This window comes from Myotis myotis, unplaced genomic scaffold (assembly GCF_014108235.1).
Source record: "Myotis myotis isolate mMyoMyo1 unplaced genomic scaffold, mMyoMyo1.p scaffold_m19_p_5, whole genome shotgun sequence".
NCBI classification, from domain to species: Eukaryota; Metazoa; Chordata; class Mammalia; order Chiroptera; family Vespertilionidae; genus Myotis; species Myotis myotis.
The window spans coordinates 107,753,514-107,779,133 of NW_023416357.1; the positions used below are offsets into that span (position 1 = coordinate 107,753,514).

General features: G+C 49.9%; 1 protein-coding gene and 2 non-coding genes across 3 annotated transcripts in view; 1 reads left to right on the forward strand and 2 right to left on the reverse strand.

The window, feature by feature from the left end:
• COG7 (component of oligomeric golgi complex 7) overlaps nucleotides 1–25,620 on the forward strand; it is a 68,322-nt gene that overhangs the window by 34,025 nt on the left and 8,677 nt on the right. The window contains exons 7-13 of the mRNA XM_036309494.1: nucleotides 3,003–3,201; nucleotides 5,882–6,009; nucleotides 7,604–7,758; nucleotides 13,747–13,863; nucleotides 15,786–15,851; nucleotides 20,367–20,553; nucleotides 22,065–22,205. Of these exons, the coding sequence (XP_036165387.1) occupies nucleotides 3,003–3,201; nucleotides 5,882–6,009; nucleotides 7,604–7,758; nucleotides 13,747–13,863; nucleotides 15,786–15,851; nucleotides 20,367–20,553; nucleotides 22,065–22,205 (993 nt within the window). The remainder of the gene's footprint in view (nucleotides 1–3,002; nucleotides 3,202–5,881; nucleotides 6,010–7,603; nucleotides 7,759–13,746; nucleotides 13,864–15,785; nucleotides 15,852–20,366; nucleotides 20,554–22,064; nucleotides 22,206–25,620) is intronic.
• On the reverse strand, nucleotides 2,565–2,634 carry LOC118657215. The gene has a single exon (XR_004967936.1). It is a non-coding gene; the product is annotated as a small nucleolar RNA U2-30 (small nucleolar RNA).
• LOC118657216 lies at nucleotides 2,801–2,880 on the reverse strand. Its single transcript, XR_004967937.1, has one exon. It is a non-coding gene; the product is annotated as a small nucleolar RNA U2-19 (small nucleolar RNA).

Below are 25,620 nucleotides of genomic sequence, written 5' to 3' on the forward strand. Positions count from 1 at the left end.
TCCAGCTTCTTTTCGGTGAATTGCTCTTTAATTCAATTTTGTTCCCTCTTCTAAACCCTCCCAATTTCTGCATTGTCATCTTCACAGCCCTCTCTCGCCAGTTTTTGGTGACCATCTGAATACCCCATTTCGTAGATTTTTTTTTTTTAATATATTTTTTATTGATTAAGATATTACATATGTGTCCTTGTCCCCACGTTACCCTCTACCCCCCACCCCCCCACTCCCGCTCATGCCCTCACCCCCCCGTTGTCCATGTCCATTGATTAGGCCTATATGCTTGCATATAAGTCCTTTGGTTGATCTTTCCCCCTTCCCCCCACCATCCCCTACCTTCCCTCCAAGTCCCGACAGTCCAATCAATGCCTCTCCGTCTCTGGATCAGTCCTTGTTCATCAGCTTATGTTGTTCATTATATTCCACAAATGAGTGAGATCATGTGGTATTTATCCGCTCTCCAGTTCCATCCATGCTGTGGCAAATGGTAAGAGTTCCTTTTTCTTCTTCCTCTTCTTAAAGAATACCTTTCAGCATTTCATATAATGCTGGTTTGGTGGTGATGAACTCCTTTAGCTTTTTCTTATCCGTGAAGCTCTTTATCTGACCTTCTATTCTGAATGATAGCTTTGCTGGATAAAGTAATCTTGGTTGCAGGTTCTTGCTATTCATCACTTTGAATATTTCTTGCCAGTCTCTTCTGGCCTGCATGGTTTCTGTTGAGAAATCAGCTGACAGTCGTATGGGTACTCCCTTGTAGGTAACTGACTGTCTTTCTCTTGCTGCTTTTAAGATTCTCTCTTTATCTTTTGCTCTTGGCATTTTAATTATGATGTGTCTTGGTGTGGTCCTCCTTGGATTCCTTTTGTTTGGGGTTCTCTGCGCTTCCTGGACTTGTAAGTCCATTTCTTTCACCAGGTAGGGGAAGTTTTCTGTCATTATTTCTTCAAAAAGGTTTTCAATATCTTGCCCTCTCTCTCCTTCTGGTACCCCTATAATTCTGATGTTGGTACGCTTGAAGTTGTCCCAGAGGTTCCTTACACTATCTTCATATTTTTGGAATCTCTTTTCTTTTTTCTTTTTCGGTTGGGTATTTTTTGTTTCTTTGTATTTCAAATCTTTGACTTGATTCTTGGGATCCTCTTGTCTGCTGCTGGATCTCTGTAAATTATTCTTTATTTCAGTCAGTGTATGCTTAATTTCTAGTTGGTCCTTTTTCATGTCCTCCATGGTCTCACTATACTTATTGAGGGATTCATTAAATTTATCGGCGGTTTCCATAACATTCTTGAAAAACCTTATAAACGTGGCCTTGAACTCTATATCCAATCGTTTGCTTTCCTCCATTTCTGCCATTTGTGACCTGTTTCTTTGTCTCCGCATTTTGGCAGCTTCCCTGTGTTGATAGAGTGGCCCTGTGCGCCAGGTGTCCTGTAGGGCCCAGTAGCTCAGCCTCCCCAGTTACCTGGGGTGGACACTCTTGGTGCACTCTTGGTGCCTTGGTTGTTGTAGAATCACTGGGAGGAATTGACCTCCAGGCCAATTGGCTGTGAGAATCAGCTGTGTCTAAAGTGGGAGAACTTCTGTGCTGAAGACACCCTTCTGGGGCAAGACTTGCTTCAGTGGGGCTTTGGTGCTCACTGAGTCTGCTCCCTGAGTGTGTCCCTTATGGATCTGAGGAGTTGCAGTCTGGATGGACCCCCTCTGACCACTGGGTACAGTGGCTCCTGGATCTAAGGAGGTGCTAATTCAGCCTCTGCCTGAGGCCACACAGCAGGAGCCATGAAGAGGCTCAGCTGTGAAGCAATGCAAGCCTCTGCGGGGCCTTGGGCCTTCTCTTGGAAGTTCAGGGTCTGCCTGGTTCGGCTGCAGTTAGGTACATTCACATGCAAAAGCCTCTGCCGCAGCCTGGGTGGGGCGGGGTCTCAGGGAGTCAGAGGGCGGAGAAAGCAGCTATGGCCGATTCTCCGCCCGGAGTTGCGCGTCTCAGTGTCCCGGTAACGGCTGCAAGCACCTCTGAGGGAAAGCCGCCCTCAAGTTCGCTCGCTGCCGGACAGACCAGCTTCTCCCCGTATGAGACCTGGGTCCCCAGAGACTTCCCGGAACCGGAGTTCAGAGCAGTCGGGAGTTTGTGATTCAAAAAGACAGCCGCGTCCTCAGGCGCCACCCCCTTTCCTCGCGCGCGCAAGCCGCCGTACCTCTGCACTTCACCTCCGCAGCGCCTCTGGCTCTCAGCGTGCTTTTCTTTCCTTCTAGTTGTAGAATTTACACTCAGCCAGCCTTCCTGTTGTTCTGGATGATGTTTGCTCAGTCCTTTGCGGTAATTTTCAATTGTTGTGTGAGGCGACAATTTCCCGGTGTTTACCTATGCCGCCATCTTAGTTGCTTCTCCCCATTTCGTAGATTTGAAATAGTTCAGCACTTGGGGCCTGTGATGGGCATGAAGTAGCCAGTTGTTCTGGACAAGTTGCAGGTCCTGCCAGTTCTCTTGGTTCTGAGCATGTTCACATCTGCTGTGAAGAAAGCTTGGGGCTCATAGCTCTTTTTTTTTTTTTTTTTTTTTTTTCTGAGCTCAGGTCAAGTGTAGAAACCTTCATAATTACGAAGGTCAGTAGTCAAACCTTTTCATCATTGCTCAGAACTGATCAGCCTTTCCAACACATATGTCCCCCACCTTCCCACCCCGTCGCATTCATCCATCAGCAAGTTCTCAGTTATCCACTGTCACCTTTACAAACAAATACACACGCACACACACTCACACTCTCACACTCATTGTTTTAAATTACTTTATGCGTTTGCTTCTCCGAACTAGAGAGATCATGTGTCAGGTGGACTAGAAGGTCTTCTGATGCTCAGTCTTGGCTGTTTCCATCCCTGACCCACTTCAGTAGAGGCTCATAGCTCTTGATTCGACCCTGGGAGCGGTCCAGGAGATGGCTTCCTTAGGAGGCACGCACCCATTTGATCACGCGTGCTAACGCATGCGCCCTCTCCCACTGCAGGTTTTCAAGAACCCCTACGAGGTGGTGACTGTGCTGCTGATTCAGACCCTGGGCGACTTGGCACCCTCTCTGCCCATGTGCCTGGGCTCCAGTGTGGAGCAGGCGGGGCCCGAGCTGGAGCTCCCCAAGCTGCTGGAGCTGTACGCTGCCACTGCCCACTTTGCCAAGGGGCTGGAGATGGCACTGCAGCCCCACTCAGGTAAACACCCTCTCCCAGGCTCTGGCTTGTCTTTACTCACTTTTGTTCACGCTTCTGAGGCCTGGGTTGGTTTGCCTTTTTAGGCGACTGATTTTACAGCAGTGGGAGGAGTCACTGTTTTCCTCCTCAACAGATACGAAACCCTTTTCCACAAAAGCAGTGCCATTAGGGAATAGTTGCTGCTTCATGCACTTACCCAGCAGCAGTGCTGCCGGCGCTCGGCACGCTCGGAGCGATGGGCCTTTCTGAGGGTCTTAGGCGGCGAAAGAGGCAGGTAGACGTGGCCACCAGTTGGCAGAGGTTCCTTTGGGAAGGTAGCGTCCTCTTCCTTTATTTAAAGCTTCTTTTTCTCAGTCCTCACCCAAGGACATGCTCATTGATTTTTAGAGAAGAAGGAAGAGGGAGAGGAAGGAGGAGGGAGAGAGAAAGAGAAACATTGACATGAGAGAGGAACATCGATCTGTTGCTTCCCACACGTGCCTCCCCTGGGATTGAACCTGCAACCCAGGAATGCGCCCTGACTGGGAATCAAGCCCTCAGCCCCCTTGGTGTACGGATGACGCCCAACCAACTGAGCCACCAGGCCGGGGCAGTGTCCTCTTCCTCTTAAATCATCATATCACCTCAGGCAGTTCAGCCTAAAAGTTAGGTTTCGGAGGAGTTTTTTGCTGTGACAAACTTTGAGCAGGGATGCTGTGTCAGGACTGAGGTGGCCGCAGAGAGAATGGGCATCCCCCGCTGCCCCTGAGAGCAGAGCACTTCCTGTCTTCATTCAGGCACGTGATGCTGAGGGTGCCACGCAGCCCCAGCTGTTTCCATCTGCTCCTAAAGCACCATCAGCTTTTAGGTACCACAGACATCGAGACGCATGCTGCTGTCAGATCAGGAAGTAGCTCCAGGAAGGGCTGCTGTGCTGTGTGGCTACTGTGTCACCAGCTCAGCTTATTTAATAGTTATTCTCTATAATTACGCTGGCATATAATTGCCTTGGACATTCCAGGGAGTATGTTTATTGTTCAGGCTCCTGGTGACTCATAGGTGTTATTGGCACACTCACTGGTCAGGTCTTGGTTGTGGGAGAGGCACGGTGGCTGTGCAGCTTCCAGAGGACCAGGGTGCCCTTCCAAGTGGCCGGAGAGGGTGTGGGGACCATGCGTCCTGCTGGAGCGAGGGGCCGTGGGCAGTGTGGAGAGAGGAATGAGGAGAGAAGTGCTTCGGTAGTCAGCCATAGTGGGTGAGATCTCTAATGGTTCCTAAAGCGAGTTTTAAAAGGTATTTTTTAAAATGTAAAAGTCCTTTGGAAACACAAAAATAAAGAGGCTAAAATGAGCTGTAACCTTATTGCTCGGAGAGAGCCTACAACATTCTGTATTGCATCCCAGTAATTCAAATACACATTTTTCATAAATACATGTAAATACTTTATATGCACACACATGCATATGTGTATACATTTTAAAATATTTGTTGTATGCAATCTTATATTCTCTTTTTTTGCTTAAGATAATGTAAGGAGCATTTTCTTATGTCATTAAATGTTTAATGGCCACTTTATAACTATGAGTTACTATAACTTTTTATTCATTCTTGGAACAGTTTGTGTCAAAAAGCAAGAAAGCACTTAAAGACTGATAGGGACACATCAAAAAGGTACAGGCGCCAACCTGAAGGAGCAGCCACTGGCCATAGTTGAAATAATTTGAACATTAAAATGAATAATGACAATAGTGGCTGAAAACACAATGAATAAGAAAGGATTCATGAGTTCATAGTGATATTAAAGAGTGAGAAAGAGGCCTGGCTGGGTGGCTGTGCCAGGCACCGAAAGGCTGTCGGTGCAATTCCCGGCCGGGCACACACCTAGGTTGCAGTTCAGTTCCCAGTCAGGGTGCATGTGGGAGGCAACCGAAAGATGTTTCTCTCTACAGTGATGTTCCCTCTCTCCCCTCTCCCTCTCTCCCTCTCTCCCTCTCTCCCTCTCTCCCTCTCCCCCTCTCCCCCTCTCCCCCTCTCTTCCTCTTCCCCTCTCTTCCTCTTTCCCCTCTCCCCTCTCCCTCCCCGCCCCCTCTTTCTCCCCCTCCTTAAAAATCAATAAAAACATATCCTCGGTGAGGATTTAAGTAAAAAAAAGAGAAAGGAAAAATCCATTTATGGTCAGTAATGATAAAGTCTATTCAGGCAAAGATTATCAATGGATGCCAAAGCCACTGGGCAAATGGTCATTTTAGAAGTTGAATTGCTGTCATTTAAATTTTTGATACAGAAGTTTTACATTTTTATGTGTTGAAGATGGGCATTTCGGGAATCCCCGTGTGAGCACCTGTTCTGCAAAGCCCGGAGAGGGCTCCCCTGCAGGGCCTTGCATCATTTGAAGGTGTTCTTTTTCTTTTCTTTTTGACTTTAAAGAATTTTTTGTTTTCAGTTACAATATGAAGGGGTTCTTAACCACAATGGGTTGTTGGAGTTAGGGGGTGAGAGCTTTAATAGTGCTTTAGACAAACAATGCACAGAGTTCAAATGTATCCAGATACTTGTGAATGCTGCAGCTCGCAGGGACAGTACAGGCGGTGACGGTAGCTACCCTGAGAGGAAACAGGAGTCCCTGTCCCTGTCCCTGTCGTTTCCCAGGACTGATTTCTGACTGTGCTCACGATTGCCTCTCCCTTCTTACTCCCTGAAGACGAGCACAACCCGGTGAAAGCCATGGAGCTGGTGGGCGCTGTTTACGGCCCGTACAAACCCTACCAGCTCAGGTACGGCGAGATGGAAGCCCAGAACCTCCTCATCCAGATCAGCGCGGTGCCCCTGGTAATGCCCCCACCTCTCTGGCCGCTTGGCTCATCCTGCTTGCCAGGCGGGGGTTGGGGGTGGCATGCCCTGGGGAAGGTGTGCACGGAGGTGGAACGGGTGTGCGAAGACCGGCCTGAAGGGCCATGTGGGCTCTTGGGAACCAAATGTCAGATGAGACCACAGATGTGCACTCCCAGTTTTCTACTTCACATCTCCAGCAACGGTTTAGCCAAATGGGAAGCTTCCATCTGCTGGGGATAAGCTGATTGTTTCCTCGTTAACATTTTTTTAATAATTCCTTGTTGTTGTTGTTGTTGATCCTCCCCTGAGGTTATTTTTTCCACTGATTTTTAGAGAGAGTGGAAGGGAGGGGGAGAGACAAAGAGCTAGAAACATTGATATGAAAGACACATCGATTGGTTGCCTCCCACACACACCCTGACTGGGCTAGGGATCAAGCCTGCAACTGAAGTTCGTGCCCTTGACCAGGATCAAACCCGAGACCCTCCAGTCTGAGGGCTGACACTGTAACCACTGAACAAACTGGCTAGGGCTTTAATAATTTAAAAAAAGTTTTTATTTCAGAGAGAGGAAGGGAGGGAGAGAGAGAGAGAAACATCAATGATGAGAGAGAATCATTGACTGCCTCCTGCACGCCCCCTACTGGGGATTGAGTCCGCAACCTGGGCATGTGCCCTGACCGGGAATAGAATCATTGCCTCCTGGTTCATGGGTTGATTTAATTTTTGGCCATCTTTTGTTTGAGGCAGATGAGCAAGGGGCGCATCAGCGGGCACTTACACACAGGGCTCTAGGGGCACTGGAGGGGAAGGAAGGTCATGTCTCGGGCAGGTGTTAAGGTTGGTGTGAGGTGAGTTGACATTTAGGAACAGATCTCATGATAGTTAAATTTGCCTCCTCACCGCTGTTCCACTTTCCGGGGATGTACCGGGAGAGTGTTCTGCTTCAGTGACATGCTGGCCCATGAAGGAGGCGTTCGCTTTTCCCTGCATTCTTTTGGAAAATCTGATACAGAGAATTTGAGTCCTAGCTTGAGAACAGGAGAGAAAGATGCCATGTTAATCACGTGAAAAGAGGGAAGGGATGAAAATGTAAGGATGCATGTCAGGATTTGATTACACCTTTCTGCCAGGAGTTAATTTCTGTGATCTCTCTGGCCACTTAAACTGCTCTCCTCCACGTCAGGCTGGTGAAGAGCTATCCCGGTTGGGGACTGCATTTTTATTTATTTTTTAATTCTTATTTGAGGATATTTTTTTCATTGATTTTTAGAGAGAGGGAAAGACAGAGATAAATATTGATGTGAGAGAAATACATCGATTGGTTGCCTCTTGCACGAGCCCAGACCAGGGCCCAGGGCCTGCAGCTGAGGTACATGCCCTTGATCGGAATCGAACCCAGGACCCTTCAGTCCGCAGGCTGATGCTCTATCCACTGAGCACCACCGGCCACGGCGGGGACTGCATTTGTGATGTCCCTGCTGAGTGATGTCACTGTGGATGAGGAGGCTTGAAAGGCACCCGTCTCAGTGTTGTCTGTTTACTTGTTCCCAAGTCTGAGGCGGCTGTGTTTGTCCGTATTTGCTGAGCAGGAGCACGGGGAAGTCATTGACTGCGTGCAGGAGCTGAGCCACTCTGTGAGCAAACTCTTTGGCCTGGCGTCCGCGGCTGTTGACAGATGTGTCCGATTCACCAACGGCCTGGGGACCTGCGGCCTGCTGACAGCCCTGAAATCCCTCTTTGCCAAGTAAGGCTGGGCAGAGGGGGCAGGGCCGCCACGTGGGAGGGCAGCGTCCGCCCCAGTAAATGCGTGTGTCCCATACGCCTGCTTTGAACCCTGGGGGAGCACGCACCCAGAGCGCAAGGGGTGCTCCTAAGGATTTTTGTAGAGAGACATTCCAGCAGCCTGAATGTCCTTTAAGTTGGGCAGCGGCTCCATGAGATATGGTGTATTCACACAGGGACCTCTATGCAGCACTTAAGGTATGAATTCTGTCTACACGCACCAACATGGACAGAGCTCAAAAAGATTGTTGGAATAAAAACCAGTTGTAGAATAATATATAAAGTCTCTTACTTTACGTAAAAGGAACATACACAATCTAGGGCAGTGGTTCTCAACCTTCCTGATGCCGCGACCCTTTAATACAGCTCCTCATGTTGTGGTGACCCCCAATTTCATTGTTACAAATTGAACATAATTAAAGCATAGTGATTAATCACAAAAACAATATGTAATTATGTATGTGTTTTCCAATGGTCTTAGGCGACCCCTGTGAAAGGGTCGTTCGACCCCCAAAGGGGTCATGACCCACAGGTTGAGAACCGCTGATCTAGGGTGTATTTTCTGTATTGGGATTTGGAAAACCTTTTCTGCCAAAGGCCAGGTGGTAAGAATTTTTGGCTTTTGGGCCTTCCTGTCAATGGAGACCTTTGTGGCACCTGCCTTACTATCCTGGGAGCAGAGGTAGATGATACATCAACGAATGGGTGTAGCTGTATCCTACAGCTTCATGTGCAAAAACCACAGTGTCATCCTCTGTTCTGCATCTTTTTTTAAAAAAATATGCATTTTTATTGATTTCAGAGAGGAAGGGAGAGGGAGAGAAAGAAACATCAATGATGAGAGAATCATCGATTGACTGCCTCCTGCACGCCCCACATTGGGGATCAAGCCCGCAACCTGGGCATGTGCCCTTGACCAGAATTGAACCTGGGACCAGTCAGTCTGCAGGTCGATGCTCTACCCACTGAGCCAAACCAGCCAGGGCTGGATCTTTTTTAAATACTTTAAAATGCTTTTTTATGTTTCTGTAAAGTTGGGGTTGGCAAACTCCAGCTCATGAGCCAAATGTGGCCTGCCATCTGTTTTTGTAAATAAAGCTTTATGGGACACAACCATCTCTTTCACTTACCTATGGTCTGTGACTGCTTCCTACTGTGAAGGTAGAGTTGAGTAGTTAGGATAGACTTGTGACTCTCAAACCCTAAAAGATCTGGACCTTAACAGAGAGTTTGCTGAGCCCTGGTGTGGAAGGTTAGACAACACACTCAAAAGACTGGTTGTCTTTGGAGAGAGGGGGAAGGACTAGGGTGGTGGCCGTACTGGATTTAGTTTTATTTCTTAGTTTCTGTTTTTTAAGAAGGAGCATACATGCATTCGCATATTTCTTAGGTAATTAAAAATAAATAATAGAAAATGTGTAAGCATTATGCTGAGTGAGAGAAGCCAGCCACAAAGGCCACGTTACACGACTCCATCCACATGAAATGTCCAAACAGGCCAACCTAGAGAGACAGAAAGACCAGCGGGTGCCTCGGGCTGGGGGAGGACCATTGGGGGAGATGGGGATGATTGCTAAAGGGTAAGGGGTGTCTTTGGGGCAGTGAACATGTTCTGAAGTTGATTGTGGTGATGGCTGCACTAAAAACCGGTGAATTGTGCTCTGTAAGTGGGTGTATGTGCAGTAGGTGAGTCTTACCACAGTATGACTCATATCACAATAAAGCTGTGGAAGGGAAGAAAGAAGGGGAATCTAAAATCAAGCCAAGTTAGAAAGAAGAAAGGGAAGAAAGCAGGGTCAGGTTGGATTCTCTGCCATTCCCTGAGGGAGGGCCCTCGGTAGAAGGCAGCCTCTGGCTTGGAGACAAGTGCATTCTTGGGCTCTCCAGGAGGCCTGCCTCCGAGGCCTGCTCTGGAATCCAGTCGCCTTCAGTCTCAAGTAATTCCTTTTATTGGACTGAATGGTGTTTGATGTTGAAAGTTTAGGGAGCTCTTGTCATTCCAGAAATACTGAGCATGCCCCGGGAGCTCTGAAGGTCCTTGGGCCCTGTGCTCCCTGTCAGCCCGGGCAGTCAGCACTCCCAGGGCAGCTCACAGCATCGGCCTCTGTCCTGCCAGGGACGTGTGCTGCCCACAGACGGACATGCGGCCAGAGGGGCCCAGGGCGCTCCTGTGGGAAGAGAAGCGTTGGCGACAAGCTTAACCAAGTAGAATTTGACCTCTTCTCTGCCACCAACTGGGGTTTGGTGGATGGAAAGAATTTGAGATCTTGAAATTTTATTGTAAAACAAAAGCAACGCCTTTAAAATAATTTTAAAAAAAGAAAAGGTATAAAAATGGAAAGCCTTCCTTTTTTCCTTTCTGCTGACTCTCAGGCCTTCTCGTTAGGACTGATGAGCTATGGACCTTTCGCTCTTCGTCGTCTTTTCCCTTCAGACTTTCAATGTGTTTTGCTTCTCAGCCGTGAATGACGAGGCGCTGAGCTGATTCAGGCCAGTCCTCCTTCGTGCCCTGCTTCTCCCGGCTCTTGTCAGGGACAGTTTTACTTTTTTTTTTTTTTTTTAATATATTTTATTGATTTTTTACAGAGAGGAAGAGAGAGGGATAGAGAGTTAGAAACATAGATGAGAGAGAAGCATCGATCAGCTGCCTCCTGCACACTCCCCACTGGGTACGTGCCCACAACCCAGGCACATGCCCTTGACTGGAATCGAACCCGGGACTCTTGAGTCTGCAGGCTGACGCTCTATCCATTGAGCCAAACCGGCTAGGGCCAGTTTTACTTTTTTTTTTAGGATAAGTAATTTCACATATTACTTGGGTTTTTTTTTTCTTTATTGATTAAGGTATTACATATGTGTCCTTATTCCCCCATTGCCTCCCATTCCCCACTCATGCCCTCACCTCCCCCAACCCGTTGTCTGTGTCCATTGGTTAGGTTTATATGCATGCATACAAGTCCTTTGGTTAATCTCGCCCCCTTACCCACACCCTCCCCTACCTTCCCTCTGAGGTTTGATGGTCTGATCGATGCTCCTCTGTCTCTGGATCTGTTTTTGTTCAACATTTTTACTTTTAGTTCTATTATTGGTTATTTTGACTACTTTATTTAAAAATAATAACACACATCTGTATTAGAGCTTCAAATGGAAACCGGTCACTTGCTCTTAGAAGGAGAGATTATGAAGCTGCTAAGACAGCTGATGTTATAAAGTCGAGGCACAGGGTGATGCTGACTTGTGCAGGGTTCAAGGGGGACAATGTTCAGTAGAGGGCAGGGTATGGAGGGTGGAGCACGAAGGGGCGCAGGAGGAGATTGGCCTAATTTGAACCAGGGTGATGCTGCAGAATTTAGCAGCTGGTACGGTGTCAGAGAATTCGGGGTTTACAGCTGTGATGGAAGCGTGGGCTCTGGAGTTGGGGTCCCCTGGGCTCAGATCCTGGCTCTGACACTTACTGGTCGGGACCTTGGGGTGGGTAAGCGCACCTCTGGGAGTCTGGGTGTCTCCTCTGTGGGGGTGATAACATCCCCTTTTCTAGTTGTGGCTGTTAAGGAAAGTGTGTCATTGGACCCCTAAGCAGTCTCTCACATGGCAGAGGAAATGCTGATTGTGAGAGCGTGAGAGGGTGGGGACAGAGGTGATGCACACTGGTCTGCTCACCACCCCCAGGACTCTGTCCTCCGAGGGTCTGCAGAGCACGCCTGTTGGATGTGTATTCTTCGACGCGTTTGTCAGCCGCAGGGTGGTGACACAGTTGTCTGCCTCCTACAGCTGAAGCCCAGTTCATCAGCAGTCCTTGGCCATGTTGTCCTGGAGGCCTTCCCCTTCCAGGGGCTGCTTTCCCAAGAAAGCTGTCACCGTCTTGGTGGTAAGGGAAGGTGCTGTCAAGATCAGGGTTTCGGGGCTCTTCACGGTAATGGACAGGAGCAGCCGTGGCCGCTGCGGGCGGGCTGGTGGAAGTGGTTTCTGCTGCTGGGTTCCTGGAATGGCCTTTCTTCCCAGCACATGGATGTGCTCCTCGGGCTGGGCCGGGCATTGCCTCCACTCTCCTCACTGCAAGAGTGCAGCCTGCGGTCTGGGAAGCAAGAGAGGCACGATTTCCTATGATGCCACAGGTGGCATAGGTTTTCAGGGAGCCTCTTGGCTCCCAGAGAGCACGACCCCCAGCTGTGTGCTCAGCACACTCCCGAGGCTGTGCACTCACCTGTGCATGTGCTAACACCTTTCCCTTAGAATCGACACCCCACAGCGTGCCTGCCATACTTGTCAGAAAACACCTGTGCGTGTTGATTCATTTATTTTAGCATCATGACAACTCCAAGGCAATCCAGAAGGCGTCACTAAGTCCATTTTTAAAAACTTCCAACAAAACACTTTGCCGTAAATTTTGAAATTTTTAAAAAAATTTATGAATTGATTGGGGTGACATTGGTTAATAAGGTTACATAGGTTTCAAGTGTACATTTCTGTGACACATCATCTGTATATTGCATGGTGTGTTCACACTGTCAAGTCTCGCTCTGTCACCATATATTTGCCATTGAAGTAACTTCATTCAGTCAGTAATTAAGTTTTAGTAGTTTGCTTTCTCGTCAGGTGTATTTTGGAACTATAAAAGCATGAGGAAATTAAGCTATCATGAAATTTCTTTAAAATATTTTATGACCTTAATACTACCAGTTTACTTTTAGTTCTTTTAACTTAATTATTGTTTAGAATAAAGTTCTCTAAATCTGTATTTATTTTGGGAGGGGGTACTTTGTGATAGCAGCCTTAGACGACATAATGGAGAACAGCAGATACTGTAACGCGAGGCCCAGGTTTGGGAAGGCTAAAGGTCTGGGGCCGTCATGAAGCTGCTGTGGCCCTGACAAATGAGATGGCCAGAGCAGACGGCCCGTCGGCAGAGGTCCTAGGGTCTCTGTGGGTGAGGAGTAAGTCTGTTTGAAACAGGTTCAGAAACATGTAGGTACTTGCCCAGGTCTATAGTCAAGTCTTCATTCAGGGCTTCTTTCTGGTGTCTCCTTTATTTTATTTTTTAAAATATATTTTTATTGATTTCAGAGAGGAAGGAAGAAGGGGAGAGAAAAACATCAATGATGAGAGAGAATCATTGATTGGTTCCCTCCTGCACATCCTCCTCTGAGGATAGAGCCCACAACCCAGGCATGTGCCCTGACGGGAATCGAACCATTACCTCCTGGTTCATAGGTCGACGCTCAACCACTGAGCCACGCTGGCCGGGCTGGCGTCTCCTTTGTGCCAGCTCTGTGCTATTCCTGGGGATACGATTATGAGCTACAGTGGGACAGTCCCTGTTCTCTTAGAGCTTCTAGTCTAACAACAAGAGACATGGAGCACAGAGTTTAAATAAGCGGCTGGGTTTTACTTAGGTGCTGGGAAGGAAGTATGCGGTGTGCAGTGGGAGCAGGCAGCACCGTCTCTGAGGAAGGGGATTTCAACTTTGAATCCGGTGTAATTTGTGCCATTGAAGTCGGGCTCTTCCTGTCTTGGAGATGGCCGTTTAGTCCAAATTTGGGAGGTTAGAATGCAGCAAAAGTACCCTGGGCATCAGGGAACTGCCTTATAGCATCCCAGGTAACAGTCAGGTGTTGTAGTGGGTCCATGAGGTTTAAAACAGTTCTTTGAGCCAGTTTCCAAAGAATGCGTCTGTTAGGACAAGGGAGTAATTTGCCTGCATTGTTTTTTACCTGGCGGGTCTCCAGAGTCGTGGTCTTCAGGGCTGTCCCTTCCCCTCACTGAGCAGCTGTTAAAGCTGCTGCCAGGTGAGAAGACCTCTGGGTGTCAGGGTTATGAGCTGTCTCGCCTTGGGAAGGAGCCTCTGAAGGCGCTCTCACGGTCATTAGCACTGGTCCAGACTATGATCCAGGAGTCTGTAGGTCTGAGGAGTTTATGACCACAGCCCTGTACCCTTTTCCTTTCCCCACAGGTATGTGTCTGACTTCACCAGCACTCTCCACTCGATCCGCAAGAAGTGCAAGCTGGATGACATTCCTCCCAGCTCCCTTTTCCAAGAAGATTGGACGGCCTTTCAGAACTCCATCAGGTGACGTGGGGTTGCAGTTGGAGCACGTGCCTCATGTGGGCTGCACCGACATGCGCAGTCTAATATATACAATGACAAGTGTGTTCGTAAGGGATCGTTCTTTTCTGCATTTCTTTTAAAGCAAATACTCTAGACTCTAAAAACAAGTCCATGAATAAAAACCCAACCCAACGAGACAAACACCAAAAAGACTCCTCTTGCTTTAAAAATACTTTTATAAGTTCTTTATAAACTCCTCATCTCTTATGATGACTTACATGTGTACATTTGGTTTAAGATTTTCTCCCCCTTAGCCTATAGTTCTTACAGACCTGAAAGAGCTTAGAGCTTACGCTGTGGCAGAGGCCTCGCAGCCGGCTCCTGTTGCTGGGTCTGGGCGCCATGGTGCCAGATGACGGGCAGTGCTGCCTGGTTGCGTTGGCCCTGAGCGGGCCCTCCCAAGCGGTCGTGGCAGCCAGCTCCTGAGACAGCCGGTGTGGCCTGTGGGGCAGTGGGTAGACACCTGTTGCCCCAGCGGCCTGCTCAGTTTGGCCATTGATACATCCAGCCAGAGAGTGCAGATGGCTGGCCTGTGGCCAGATCTGACCTGTGGACATGTTTGGTTTGTTCACAGCATTACAGAATGTATTGGATTAGTTGCTAACATTTGAATGAAAAACCTGATTGAACATAACCTAGATTTCTCACAGCACTTAGAAATTGGAACCTCTGGAAACACCAGGCCCACATTGTCCCAAGACAGGACCCATGGGGGTTGTCAGCTGCAGTCCCCGTGAGACCGGCCGTGCGTTCTCTGCTGTGCTGTGGTTCTGCCATTGCCAGGGGCTTGCTAGCTATACTGTTAGGCTGAGATAAAAAGCAATCTAGAAATTGCTTTGCCTTAAAATCATTCTTCTGGGATATACATTCTGAAAAGAGAAGCTGCTCTTTCCCCACTTGCATTTCTTGCCTGACCTGTGGCCGAGGTGGTGTGTGCAGGGTGCAGGGTGCCGGGGCACGTGGTCTCGTGCAGTCGCCCACTGAGCAGCTCCAGGCCTCCCTCCGTCACTGGATACAGGACCTCCCAGCACCGCTTGGATTATCCCCTCATGGGCTCCGACTAGACTTGACGTTTTTTATGAGATTTAGTGCCCTAGATGCTCCTGTACACCTGTCACCTGTGTGGCCGGGAATGCCAGAAAGTGTTGTGTACAGGTTGTACCTGAGGCAAGTGGAGTCGTTCACTTTCTCAGAAACCCTTCTTATGATGGAATGCCTAGATAGCCTGGTGATGACAGGCACTTTTAGAGAAAGTTAAAAGTTAACTAGACTTAAGATGTTTTTAATCCTTGGATTTGTCCTGCATTATAGTTTGGTGTTGAAGGACCCAGGAGCCTAGCATAAAATTACTTGCAAATTAAGATTGTTAAGTACAGATCTGATGATCATTTGGGCTTATCTCTGAGAAACAAGTGGATTACTTTCCATCTGCCTTTCATGTGATCAGAGAGAATTTTCTAGTATCAAGACAGTTTTCTATGCCTGACAAATGGCAGGCATCTAACAAACATTAAATAACGAACTGTGGATTTTAAATTTTAGATACGGAGTATTTTCAGTCCATTTTCTCAAGGACAAAGCCCAAAAGCCCCTGAGTAGTTGAAAATGTAAAGTTATTTGGGATCATATTGGATAGAACTGTGACTCTTAGTAGAGAGGCCTGTGACGTGAGGACATTAGAAGAGGCTGTCATTTACCTTTTGTGTTAACCACCAACTAATGCAGCTTTCGGGTAGGCTGTCAAATGGTTAACTTGCTTTCCCAGAACCCAGCATTCCACCAAAGGAGTGAATAGTTAGGATTGTTATGAATGAGACAGTGTTTGTGCTGTAAATGTTGGCATTCCAGATACTTGAACTTCAAGTGCTCTCTGTTTTGTGTAGGATAATAGCCACCTGCGGAGAGCTCTTGAGGCAGTGCGGGGACTTCGAGCAGCAGCTGGCAAACAGGTAGGCGAGAGCTGGGGTGAGACCCTGGGTTCTTTCTGGGAAGAGCTTGGCACAGCACACAGCACACAGTACACAGCAGCGACAGCTTATGGTCAGATCTGAAGCCACAGAGTTCAAGGACTGTGTGTACCCAGATACAAGGTGTCATTGTTGTCATCATGAAACATTTATTGAGCACCCAGAAAGGCCAAGGCTCTGACCTTCTTGGCAGTGGTCGCATAATTTTGATTTAATTTGGAAGTCTCAGCATATATGAGGAGTGGGCTGGGTTCCACTGCTTGTTTGTAAGTCAGTTATTGGGACTGACCATGAATTTACCCATAGAAATGGTGTTTATAGGTGGTGGTGAGCCCCCGGGTCAGCCTACCAAATCAGAATTCAGCCAGCCAGCCTGTCTCTGGGTGCTGCAGCAGGATTCTGTGCTGCCCAAGGGGGTGCATCTCCATGGAGGGTTTCTGGGGTTGGCCTAGGAGAAGTCCCTTTGCCCTCTCTCTGTTCTGACACTTGCCAGGGCCTTATGTCGCCCTAGTGTACTGTTCAGGCTGATTCTCCCCACACGTGCTCCATAGAATTTGGCACAGGTAATAACTTTGTAGGTAAAAGAAGTTACTTACAGAAATACTGTGTCTGAGGTGATACAACTGTGAGGCAGTGGTTTGAATTGGACGTCAGCTGAGCCATCCAGAGTGCGTGACCGACGGTCACTCTTGCGCTGCCTGTTCTCACGGACTCGTGTCTGCCCTTGGACTCCTCTCTCCACATCAGAACACGCACTTTCCTTAATCTTTTTTAATCCTCATCTGAGGAGATTATATGTATGCATGTATATTTAAATATGTTTTTATTGCCCAAGGGAGAGAATGATAGAAACATCAATGATGAGAGAGAATCACTGATGGCTGCCTCCTGCACGCCCCCTACTAGGAATAGAATCCACAACCTCTTGGTGTACGGGAAGATGCTCCAACCAACTGAGCCACTCAGCCAGGCTCCTCAATTTTTTAATGAAGGTGAATAGAACATTCTAAAGGGTAGGGAAGGCTCTGATTAGGAAGATGATGGGGCCATGATAGATAAAGGATGAGCCTGAGGGCTTGAAAGCCTGGCTCGAGCTTTGGTGTGAGAGAGCGGAGAACAGACTGGGTGTGCCCAGGGGGCCTCTATAAGAGCTGGCATCATTTTGGAAGCACGGAGCCTGGAAAGGGAAGAGAGCGAGTCACCATCTGTGCTCCCGTCAGGGAGGCCGTGCGTGGGGCAGCGCCCACACAGCTTACCTTCCCTCCCCGCCAGTCTCACCCGAAGAACTCAGACTCGGAGCAAGGACCCTCCCCTGGGTGGCAGCGGTAGGCGCTGGAAGCACCCTGGTTACGCCAGGGGAGGAATGGCTGTTGCTCTCTGCCTAGAGGCCACTTCCTTGCAGGAGGGGGTCTTTTTGTGATTTATGGGTTGGGACAGCAGGACCAAGTTGGGTGTCAAGTGAGGGATTTCCCTCTCAAAATATTTTATTTTTCAACTCCAGTTTATAGTCAGTATTGCTTTGTATTGGTTTCAGGTATATAGCGTAGTGGTTAGACCAGGGGTGGGCAAACTTTTTGACTCGAGGGCCACAATGGGTTCTTAAACTGGACCGGAGGGCCGGAACAAAAGCATGGATGGAGTGTTTGTGTGAACTAATATAAATTCAAAGTAAACATCATTACATAAAAGGGTATGGTCTTTTTTTTCAATAGTTTTATTCATTTCAAACGGGCCGGATCTGGCCCGCGGTCCGTAGTTTGCCCACGGCTGGTCTAGACAATCACATACTTTACAAAGTCTTCCCCCTGATACTTCCAGTCCCCACGGGCACCATGCATAGTGATGACAATACTATTGACTATATTTCCTATCGGGTGCTTCACATCCCATGACTGATCTGTAACTACCGATCTATACTTCTTAGTCCCTTCACCTCTATCACCCAGCCCCCAAATCCTCTCCCTTTGTGAGTTTGCTCACTGTATCTGTGAGCCTGTTTCTGTTTCGTTTATTTTCTTTAGATTCCACGTATGAGTGAAATCTATGGTATTTGTCTGTCTCTGTGACTGATTTCACTTAGCGTAATGCCTTCTAGGTCCATCCATGTTGCAGATGGTAAGATTGCATCTTTTTAATGGCTGAGTAATATTTCATTGGATACATGTACCACAGTTTTTTTTATCTGCTCGTCTCTTGGTGGGCACTTGGGTGGCTTCCATATCCTCTGAGGGTTTCTCTGACGCAGGGCAGCCCAGGCCCACCTGCCCCTTCATGGTGCCCACCGCTTCTTTTGAGCAGTGGTGTTTTCACCAGGGGCAGGTTTTAGTGGGGTAGTTCCGTGGGACAATAGGGTTTGGGGAATCTAATCTAAACTTCCAAGTTGCCGTGACTGAGGGATGGGAAACAAATTTTCATGAAAAGGAAGCAAACCGAGGAAGTAGATGGAACTGAAATGTGAGTCCTACATGGGCCCATGCTTGCCTCCCCCGTTAAGCTCTGAGCTTAGGGGCAATGACTGTGTTCAGTCATAGTCCCAGGACGTGTCTCAGAGGCACTGCCGTTAGGAGAGAGCTTTTCTCTGATGAGTGAGGAAGTCCAGTGTCATTTCATGTGGTTGAGCTCACAGTGCTAGTAAATACCCAGGCCAGGGGACCATGGCCTAATGGAAATTGCCTAGTGTCTGGGGACGAAGAGGCCAGGCAGGGGGCCCTTAGTTCCTGGGGCTTAGAGCGATATTATTTGAGCATTTTTAATACTAGGCTTGGTTTTTATTGTAAAGCACACTATTCTGACATTTTAAGCTGTAACCTCTAGTCCTGGAAACATTCCCACCGCGTCTGCTGCTCTTCACCCTGGTGGCAGGCGAGGCCAGCTCCCCGCTGCCAGTCCTGTGGAGGGCAAGGCATGCAGCCCCCACCTCCTGTCACCACCTGGCATTCAGGAGATAATTACTGAGCACCTGCCTGTGCAGGGACCATGCGAGGTGCTAGGGACTCTGAGCCGAAGCACAGCCTCACCTTCTAGTGGGATAGAAACGAGACAAGATGACAAATGCCACGAGAGAGGCGAGGGGCTGAGGTAGCAGAAGGCTGAATGGCTTGGGAGGCGTGTCAGGAAAGACGTGGCAGAGAGAATGCCCTGGACCAGCGTGTGCAGGAGGAGTGGGTTCCCCAGGTGCACAGGGCAGGGCAGCGTTTTGGGGTGAGGGTGAGCACAGCATGTGTGTGGGAAGCATGGGGTGGGTTGGGGTTGGAGTGGCACGACGAGGGGCTGCCAGGGCTCTGGCCATGGAGGGCCTGGGTGCCCTGCCTCGGCATGTTTAGGTGTGTCCTGGGCACTGAGGGCTGCCCAGGCCTGGCTTTTGGAAAGCTCATGCTGTTAACCCACAGGAGGACAGAGCAAGTGGCGTGTGGAAGGACTGGAGGCAGGGAGGCTGCCGAGGTTCAGGCGAGGAGTAGTGACGACTTGGGAGTGGGGCAGCGGCAGGGACGGCCACAGCTTGGCAGATAGAGGACCCGTGAGCCTAAGCCGCAGGGCCGGTGGCCGCCCTCCGTGGCAGCGGCTCCTCAGGAGGGCCTGTCCCAGCATTTGTGTGCAGGTACGGGCGCTTGTTTCTTGGCAACTCACGGGATTTATTTTTTGGGGAAAAAGTGCTGAGTGCAACCTGAAAGCGGCAGGTCCAAAGCGGTGTTTTTCGTACGAAATGACAGGGAGGGCCGGGGAAGTAGCCACGTTGGGGCTGTCTGGCGACGTTTGCTCCGCTGGTTACGTTTGTTTGTACCATTCAGTACCCACTGAGGTGTGTAGGCTGGAGGATAAAGGGGCTGAGGAAAAACGAAGGGGAGGCTTTTCAGCATCCCCGGGGCAGGTCATCCTGTTGGAGACAGAACTCCAGCTTCCCCGCAGCACTGGGGTTGGTCATCAAGAGTCTCCTGGAGGCACTTTCCTTTCTTCGAGAAGTTGGGGAGGGCCAGCTCCTCCAAGGAGACCCCCTAGCATCTAACCATAAAGGCAGACTGCAGTGACATTGACACTGAGTGACGGCTAGTCCTGCATGGGGGGCGTGCAGTCTGTTTTCAGCTCTCTGGGACCAGCTGTCCCACTGCCCTGCCCGGTGTCCCTGGAACTGAGGTGCTGGCTGCTCCCAGGGCTCTGACTAGCCCACCCAGTGATGGGCATGTGGAAGGAAGGCCCACACAGAAAGTGCGGGTTCCCCATTGCAGTGAGGGACGGGCCCTGTAGCTGCCTGTCCTGTTAGGAAGACAGCATCTTCTGGAGGAGTGAGTGCTCATCAGCTAAGAGCATTACCTGGTGTCTATTGTGCACCTGCAACCAGCTCACTCCTCCCTGGGGACGGACGCCTTCATTTTCTTATAAAATGGACCCTAAGTCCACCTGCCTTGGGTTTCCTGGGATGGAGTAAGGAGCAGCATGAATGCTTCAAGAAGGCACTTCCAGACAAAGCCCTGGGTGTCATGCTCCCCACTGCCCTTGCAGGATTCTGTCCACAGCCGGGAAGTACCTGTCTGACGCCTACAGCCCCCGGAGCCTGAGCGCGGTTCACGACAGCATCCTGACGGACAGGAAGAGCTCTGCCAAGAACCCGTGGCAGGAATATAATTACCTCCAGAAGGACAGCCCCGCCGAATACACCAGCTTAATGGAAATGCTATATAACCTCAAGGTATGAGACCAGATCGATGGCATTCTTGCCCATGAAAGCGTTCCATTGTCACTCACCTTTCCCTGATCCTGGCTTTCTGGCCCCGTGTGGGCGTGGAGCCGTGGCATGTCCTGCTGCCACCTCTCTGTCTCATTAATGTCGTGGCTTTGAGGGGCTAAGCACTAGACTGGGTTTGAACCAATTACAACAAAGATGTAGGAGTCAGTGGCTGGAGCATTACTACTGACAGAGGTAGGCTGGAGAGTGTGGCTTCGATCTGTGGCCAAATGAGCTTGCTGTACTTCCCTCCAGTGTTAAACCTTCAGCAGCTCCTGGTCCCCTTTTACTGAGTGGCAGAGGGGGGGCCACAATGTGTACTGCCTGCCGGCGGGCAGACCCGGAAAGGTGGACCCCAGCCCAGAGAGGAGCGAGGGTGGAGAGGACCAGGCCTCTCGCTCTTTTGGTGCAAGTTCCTGCGGAGGCAAATGAGGACTTGGGGCAGTGCCCTGCTCACTGGTCCTTCAGAGTCTTAGTGTGTCTACCACAAAGCTGCCCTTGACTTTGAGCTTAAACCCTTGGGTTTAGGGATAGAAGGACCTCCCAATAAAGGGAATGAGTCGCACAGCTTCCTGCGAATGAGCCCCAGTTCCCAAAAGGCCACAGGCATCCTTCCCAGCGTCATCTCCCCCTCCCCCCCCTGCCCCCCGCATCCGCTGTCTGGTTTGAAGCTCATCTCTCGGTAAGAGGCAGAGGAGACATTGCTCGCGTAGCACCGAGCACAATCTGGAATATCCTGACGGGCCTCAGGCTCTGGGGAGACTGCAGGTGCTTCCGTTGCCCTCCCCGCCCCGCTCCCGGACCCTGCACCCTGGCCCACAGGCTGGCTGCACTGGAGCGTGACAAACCCTTGTTCAAGCGGTTCTGCAAGTCAGTCATCTGTGCTTCTGCGGTTAGGGTACAGCAGCTCCACTTATCTTTATTGCTGATCTGATTTATTTCTGTTTCTTGTAATCAGTTCATTTATAATAGCAAAACTCAGGTTCCATTTTCCATCTCTGCACTCTCAGGCTGATGGAATTCCTGGGGCTTGCGCAGGCTGTGCACGCTCTGGCCTACAGCCCAGTGTACTTGACCTGACCTCGCGGGGGTCAGGGCTTTGTCCATCACTCTGGTCTATACATGACACTTCCGGTCGGGTTTTCCCTGTTCCTTTATCCCCGAGGGACAGTCAGGCCAGTTTCTCCTAAGCTGCCAACCCACGAACCTGGGTTAGCTCAGCTGCATCAGAATCGCCTGGAAAAGGGATTTTAAAAATGATTGCTGGGCTCCTGCAGGCTGCTGGCTCCAAGTCAGCAGTTCTGGGGGGGAGCCGTGTCTTCCAATGGGCCTGTGCCCCCGGGTCCTGCTTTGGGAGCCCCTGTTGTCTAGCACCCCTCACTGTTTTCCTCTCAGTGGCTTTTCAGAATGTCCAGCTAGCCAATGCCTGGGCTGGACTCGGCCTAACAAGTGCCTTTTGCATGTTCTTATCTTAGGAGAAAGGGTCCGGCAACCACAACCTGCTGTCTGCCTCCCGAGCGGCCCTGACTCGGCTCAACCAGCAGGCCCACCAGCTGGCCTTCGACTCAGTTTTCCTGCGCATCAAACAGCAGCTGCTGCTCATTCCCAAGATGGAAGTGAGTCTCCCACCGCCCTGCCTCCTTCCCAGGAACATTCTCCCTGCTCCCCCAAAGCTTCAGGACGGGCCTGCGTGGACTCCCAGAGCAAGGAGTCCCCCGCTCAGAGGCAGCTCACTGCTTGCCAAGAATTCCTTATCTTAATTGCGGTTACTGTGGTGCTGTATTTCCAGGCGTTTCTTGGGATGATTGCTCTTGCTCGATTAGCTTCAGCCATCAGGAGCGTGGCTGTGCCCTCCCAGGGGAGTAGGGAGCCTAGGCGCTGGCTGGGCTGGGCAGGTCGAGGAGCTGAGTGTCCTGTGATGTTTTCGTCATGCCACAGGCCTTTCGGGAGAGTTGGTTCTGGGACTTCACTCGGGAGACTGCTCCCCAGATTCGACCTGGAGGCTGGAGGGGCTGGAGGGCTCTGCCCTGCCCTGGAGGCCGTTCCTCCTTGGCCGTCCTCCCTCCCCCACTTCTCTCTCCTGGTTGTCCTGATTCCTTCTCAAGGAATTGCCCACCAGCCATTCTTTCTCTGCTGGCTCAGTCTCCGGTCCTGATCTCATCGCTTTCCTTTTGGATTCCTGGGACCATCCCCTGGTTCATCTCTCACCGCCTCCTCAGTTCTGTTAGGATTTGGCTTTTTTTTTTTTAAATAGTTTTTTGGGAAAGATCCAATTATGGGGATTTAATAACGAGGGGCTCCTTTTAGGAAGCAACAAGAATGAGTTTGACATAATTACAAGTTCTTGGCTTCCTGCTGCCTCCCTGAAATCATACAGGCCGGGCAGCAAGCGTTCACTGTGCCCTTGGCAAGTCTCAGCCCCTCGCGGCATCTCAGAGTCTCCATCTATACAACGACCTGGTTTAACTACACGATTTCAGGGTTCTTTCCTCCCCTGGAATTCTGTGATTCTTTTAATGATTCGTCTATGCAATGCCATGAGATCTACTCTAGCCAGACTGTACATTTCTTGCATGGTTGGGGCGAGGGTGAGAGTGGAAGACAGCCATGCCGTCACAGTGCAGTGGGAGTGATGTCGGTGACCAGTGCCATGCATGGCTTTGGATCATGGGGCCGAGGCTGTTACTTCCTCTGTGACCTCATCTCATCTGTAAATGGGGACACCCATTCATTCTCACCATGCAGATGAGTGAGGATTAAGGGAAATTTTGTATATGATGGAATTGAGCACAATGGCCGCGAAATGAGTAGATGCTTCACAAGGGGTGGTTTTCTTTCTTTCTGTGCTTCTCATTTTTTAAGAGGAATGAGAATTTAAAAAATAAAAAAATATCTACATTTATTTTTAGAAATTAAGCAGTAAAGGAAGGTGTGAAGGAACAAGCAAACCTCTGCAGAATCCCAACACCTAGAAATAAGCAGTGTGAACATTTGTTCGTCCACCCAGACTTCTTTCCATGTCTGCCCACATGTCGAAGGCTACACGGCACTACAGGAGGAAGTGCAATTGGACAGCCAGGCTGTTGTTAAAAATAAAACATACACCATATACATTTTATTTGAATTTAACTAGAAAAAGAAGACAAAGGAAACCAAAGGAATGTTTAAACTTGAGTTGCTAGTTTTTTCATTGCAAAAGAAAGTAGTTCCAAGCCCTGGCCGGTATCCTCAGTAGTTAGAGGGTCGGCCTGTACACTGAAGGGTCACAGATTCGAGTCCTGGTCAAGGGCACATACTTGGGTTGTGGGGTTCATCCCCAGACACCGTAGGGGCACATGCAGGAGACAACCATTTGCTATGTCTCTCTCACATTGATGTCTCTCTCTCCTCCTCCCTCCTTTCACCCCCTCTAAAAATCAATGGGAAAAAACATCCTTGGGTGAGGATTAACCAAAAAAAAAAAAAAGAAAGAAATTAGTTCCCAGATCTCTCCAAGGTTAAGGAAAAAAAAATTATGGAAACTATTAGAGATCGAAGTCATTGTCTTTGCTGATCACGCTGCCATTTAATTTAATTTAATTCTGTGTTTTTATTGATTTGAGAGAGAAGAAGGGAGAGGGAGAGAGGGAGAAACATCCATCAGTTATCCATCAGTTGCCTCCCATGCACACCCTGACGGGAGATGAGTGCACACCCTGGGCATGTGCCCTGACCAGGAACCGAACTGGAGCCTCTCGAGGCCCAGGGTGACGCCCAACCAACTGAGCCACATTGGCCAGAGCTCACACTTCAGTTTAGACAGAGGTTGACACAGGTTCACCTGCCCTGAGAGGCGAGGAGTCAGCATCCTCACAGCTCCTGTCTCCCTCCCCTACTCCAGGCTTGGTTCCTGTTGTTATTTTTATTGGGTTGCAGCTGAAAAACCTTGACCTCTGCTCTGAAATCCTCATTCTCCGTCCCAGCTCTCCACGGGCGGGTGTGGATCCCCACACGCCTCCCCCTGCATCCCGAACTCGTTGTGGGGATGCTTCTGGGCTGCTGGGCTCTGGCCTTTGGCTGGGCCTCAGCACAGCGCCCCTGGCGTGGGCGTGGGCGTGGGGCAGGCCTCTCCGCCTTTGCCAGCACGGAAGCACAGCACAGAGGCAAACACTCTGGTTTTAAGGATTTGAAAATTAAACCCTGGTCATTGAATGTTTGTTTTTAATGTTTGGTCAGTTGTACCACCCTTTCATATGACAGGAATATAAACCCACACTCTATTCCATTTCAAAATAGATTGTTGAGGTTTAGCTGTGTTACCTGGTAACAGATGGATAGAAAAACCCATTTGAAGGAAATCTATAATAATAAAAGTGTAATATGTTAATTAGACCAGACAGCTGAATGACCTTCCGGGTGTCATTCCTGACGTCCTTCCAGACGAAGCTACCGAGGCAGGGGCTGAGGCAGAGGTGGTTAGGGGCGATCAGGCAGGCAGGCGAGTAGTTAGGGGCAATGAGGCCGGCAAGCAGAGTGGTTAGAGGCAATGAGGCAGGCAGGCAGAGGGGCTAGGGGTGATGAGGCAGGCAGGCAGAGGGGCTAGGGGCGATGAGGCAGGCAGGCAGAGGGGTTAGGGGCGATGAGGCAGGCAGGCAGAGAGGCTAGGGGCGATGAGGCAGGCAGGCAGAGGGGTTAGGGGCGATGAGGCAGGCAGGCAGAGAGGCTAGGGACGATGAGGCAGGCAGGCAGAGGGGCTAGGGGCGATGAGGCAGGCAGGCAGAGGGGTTAGGGGCGATGAGGCAGGCAGGCAGAGGGGCTAGGGGTGATGAGGCAGGCAGGCAGAGGGGCTAGGGGCGATGAGGCAGGCAGGCAGAGAGGCTAGGGGTGATGAGGCAGGCAGGCAGAGGGGTTAGGGGCGATGAGGCAGGCAGGCAGAGTGGCTAGGGGCGATGAGGCAGGCAGGCAGAGGGGTTAGGGGCGATGAGACAGACAGGCAGGTGAGCAGTTAGGAGCCAGTGGTCCCGGATTGTGAGAGGGATTCTGGATTGCGAG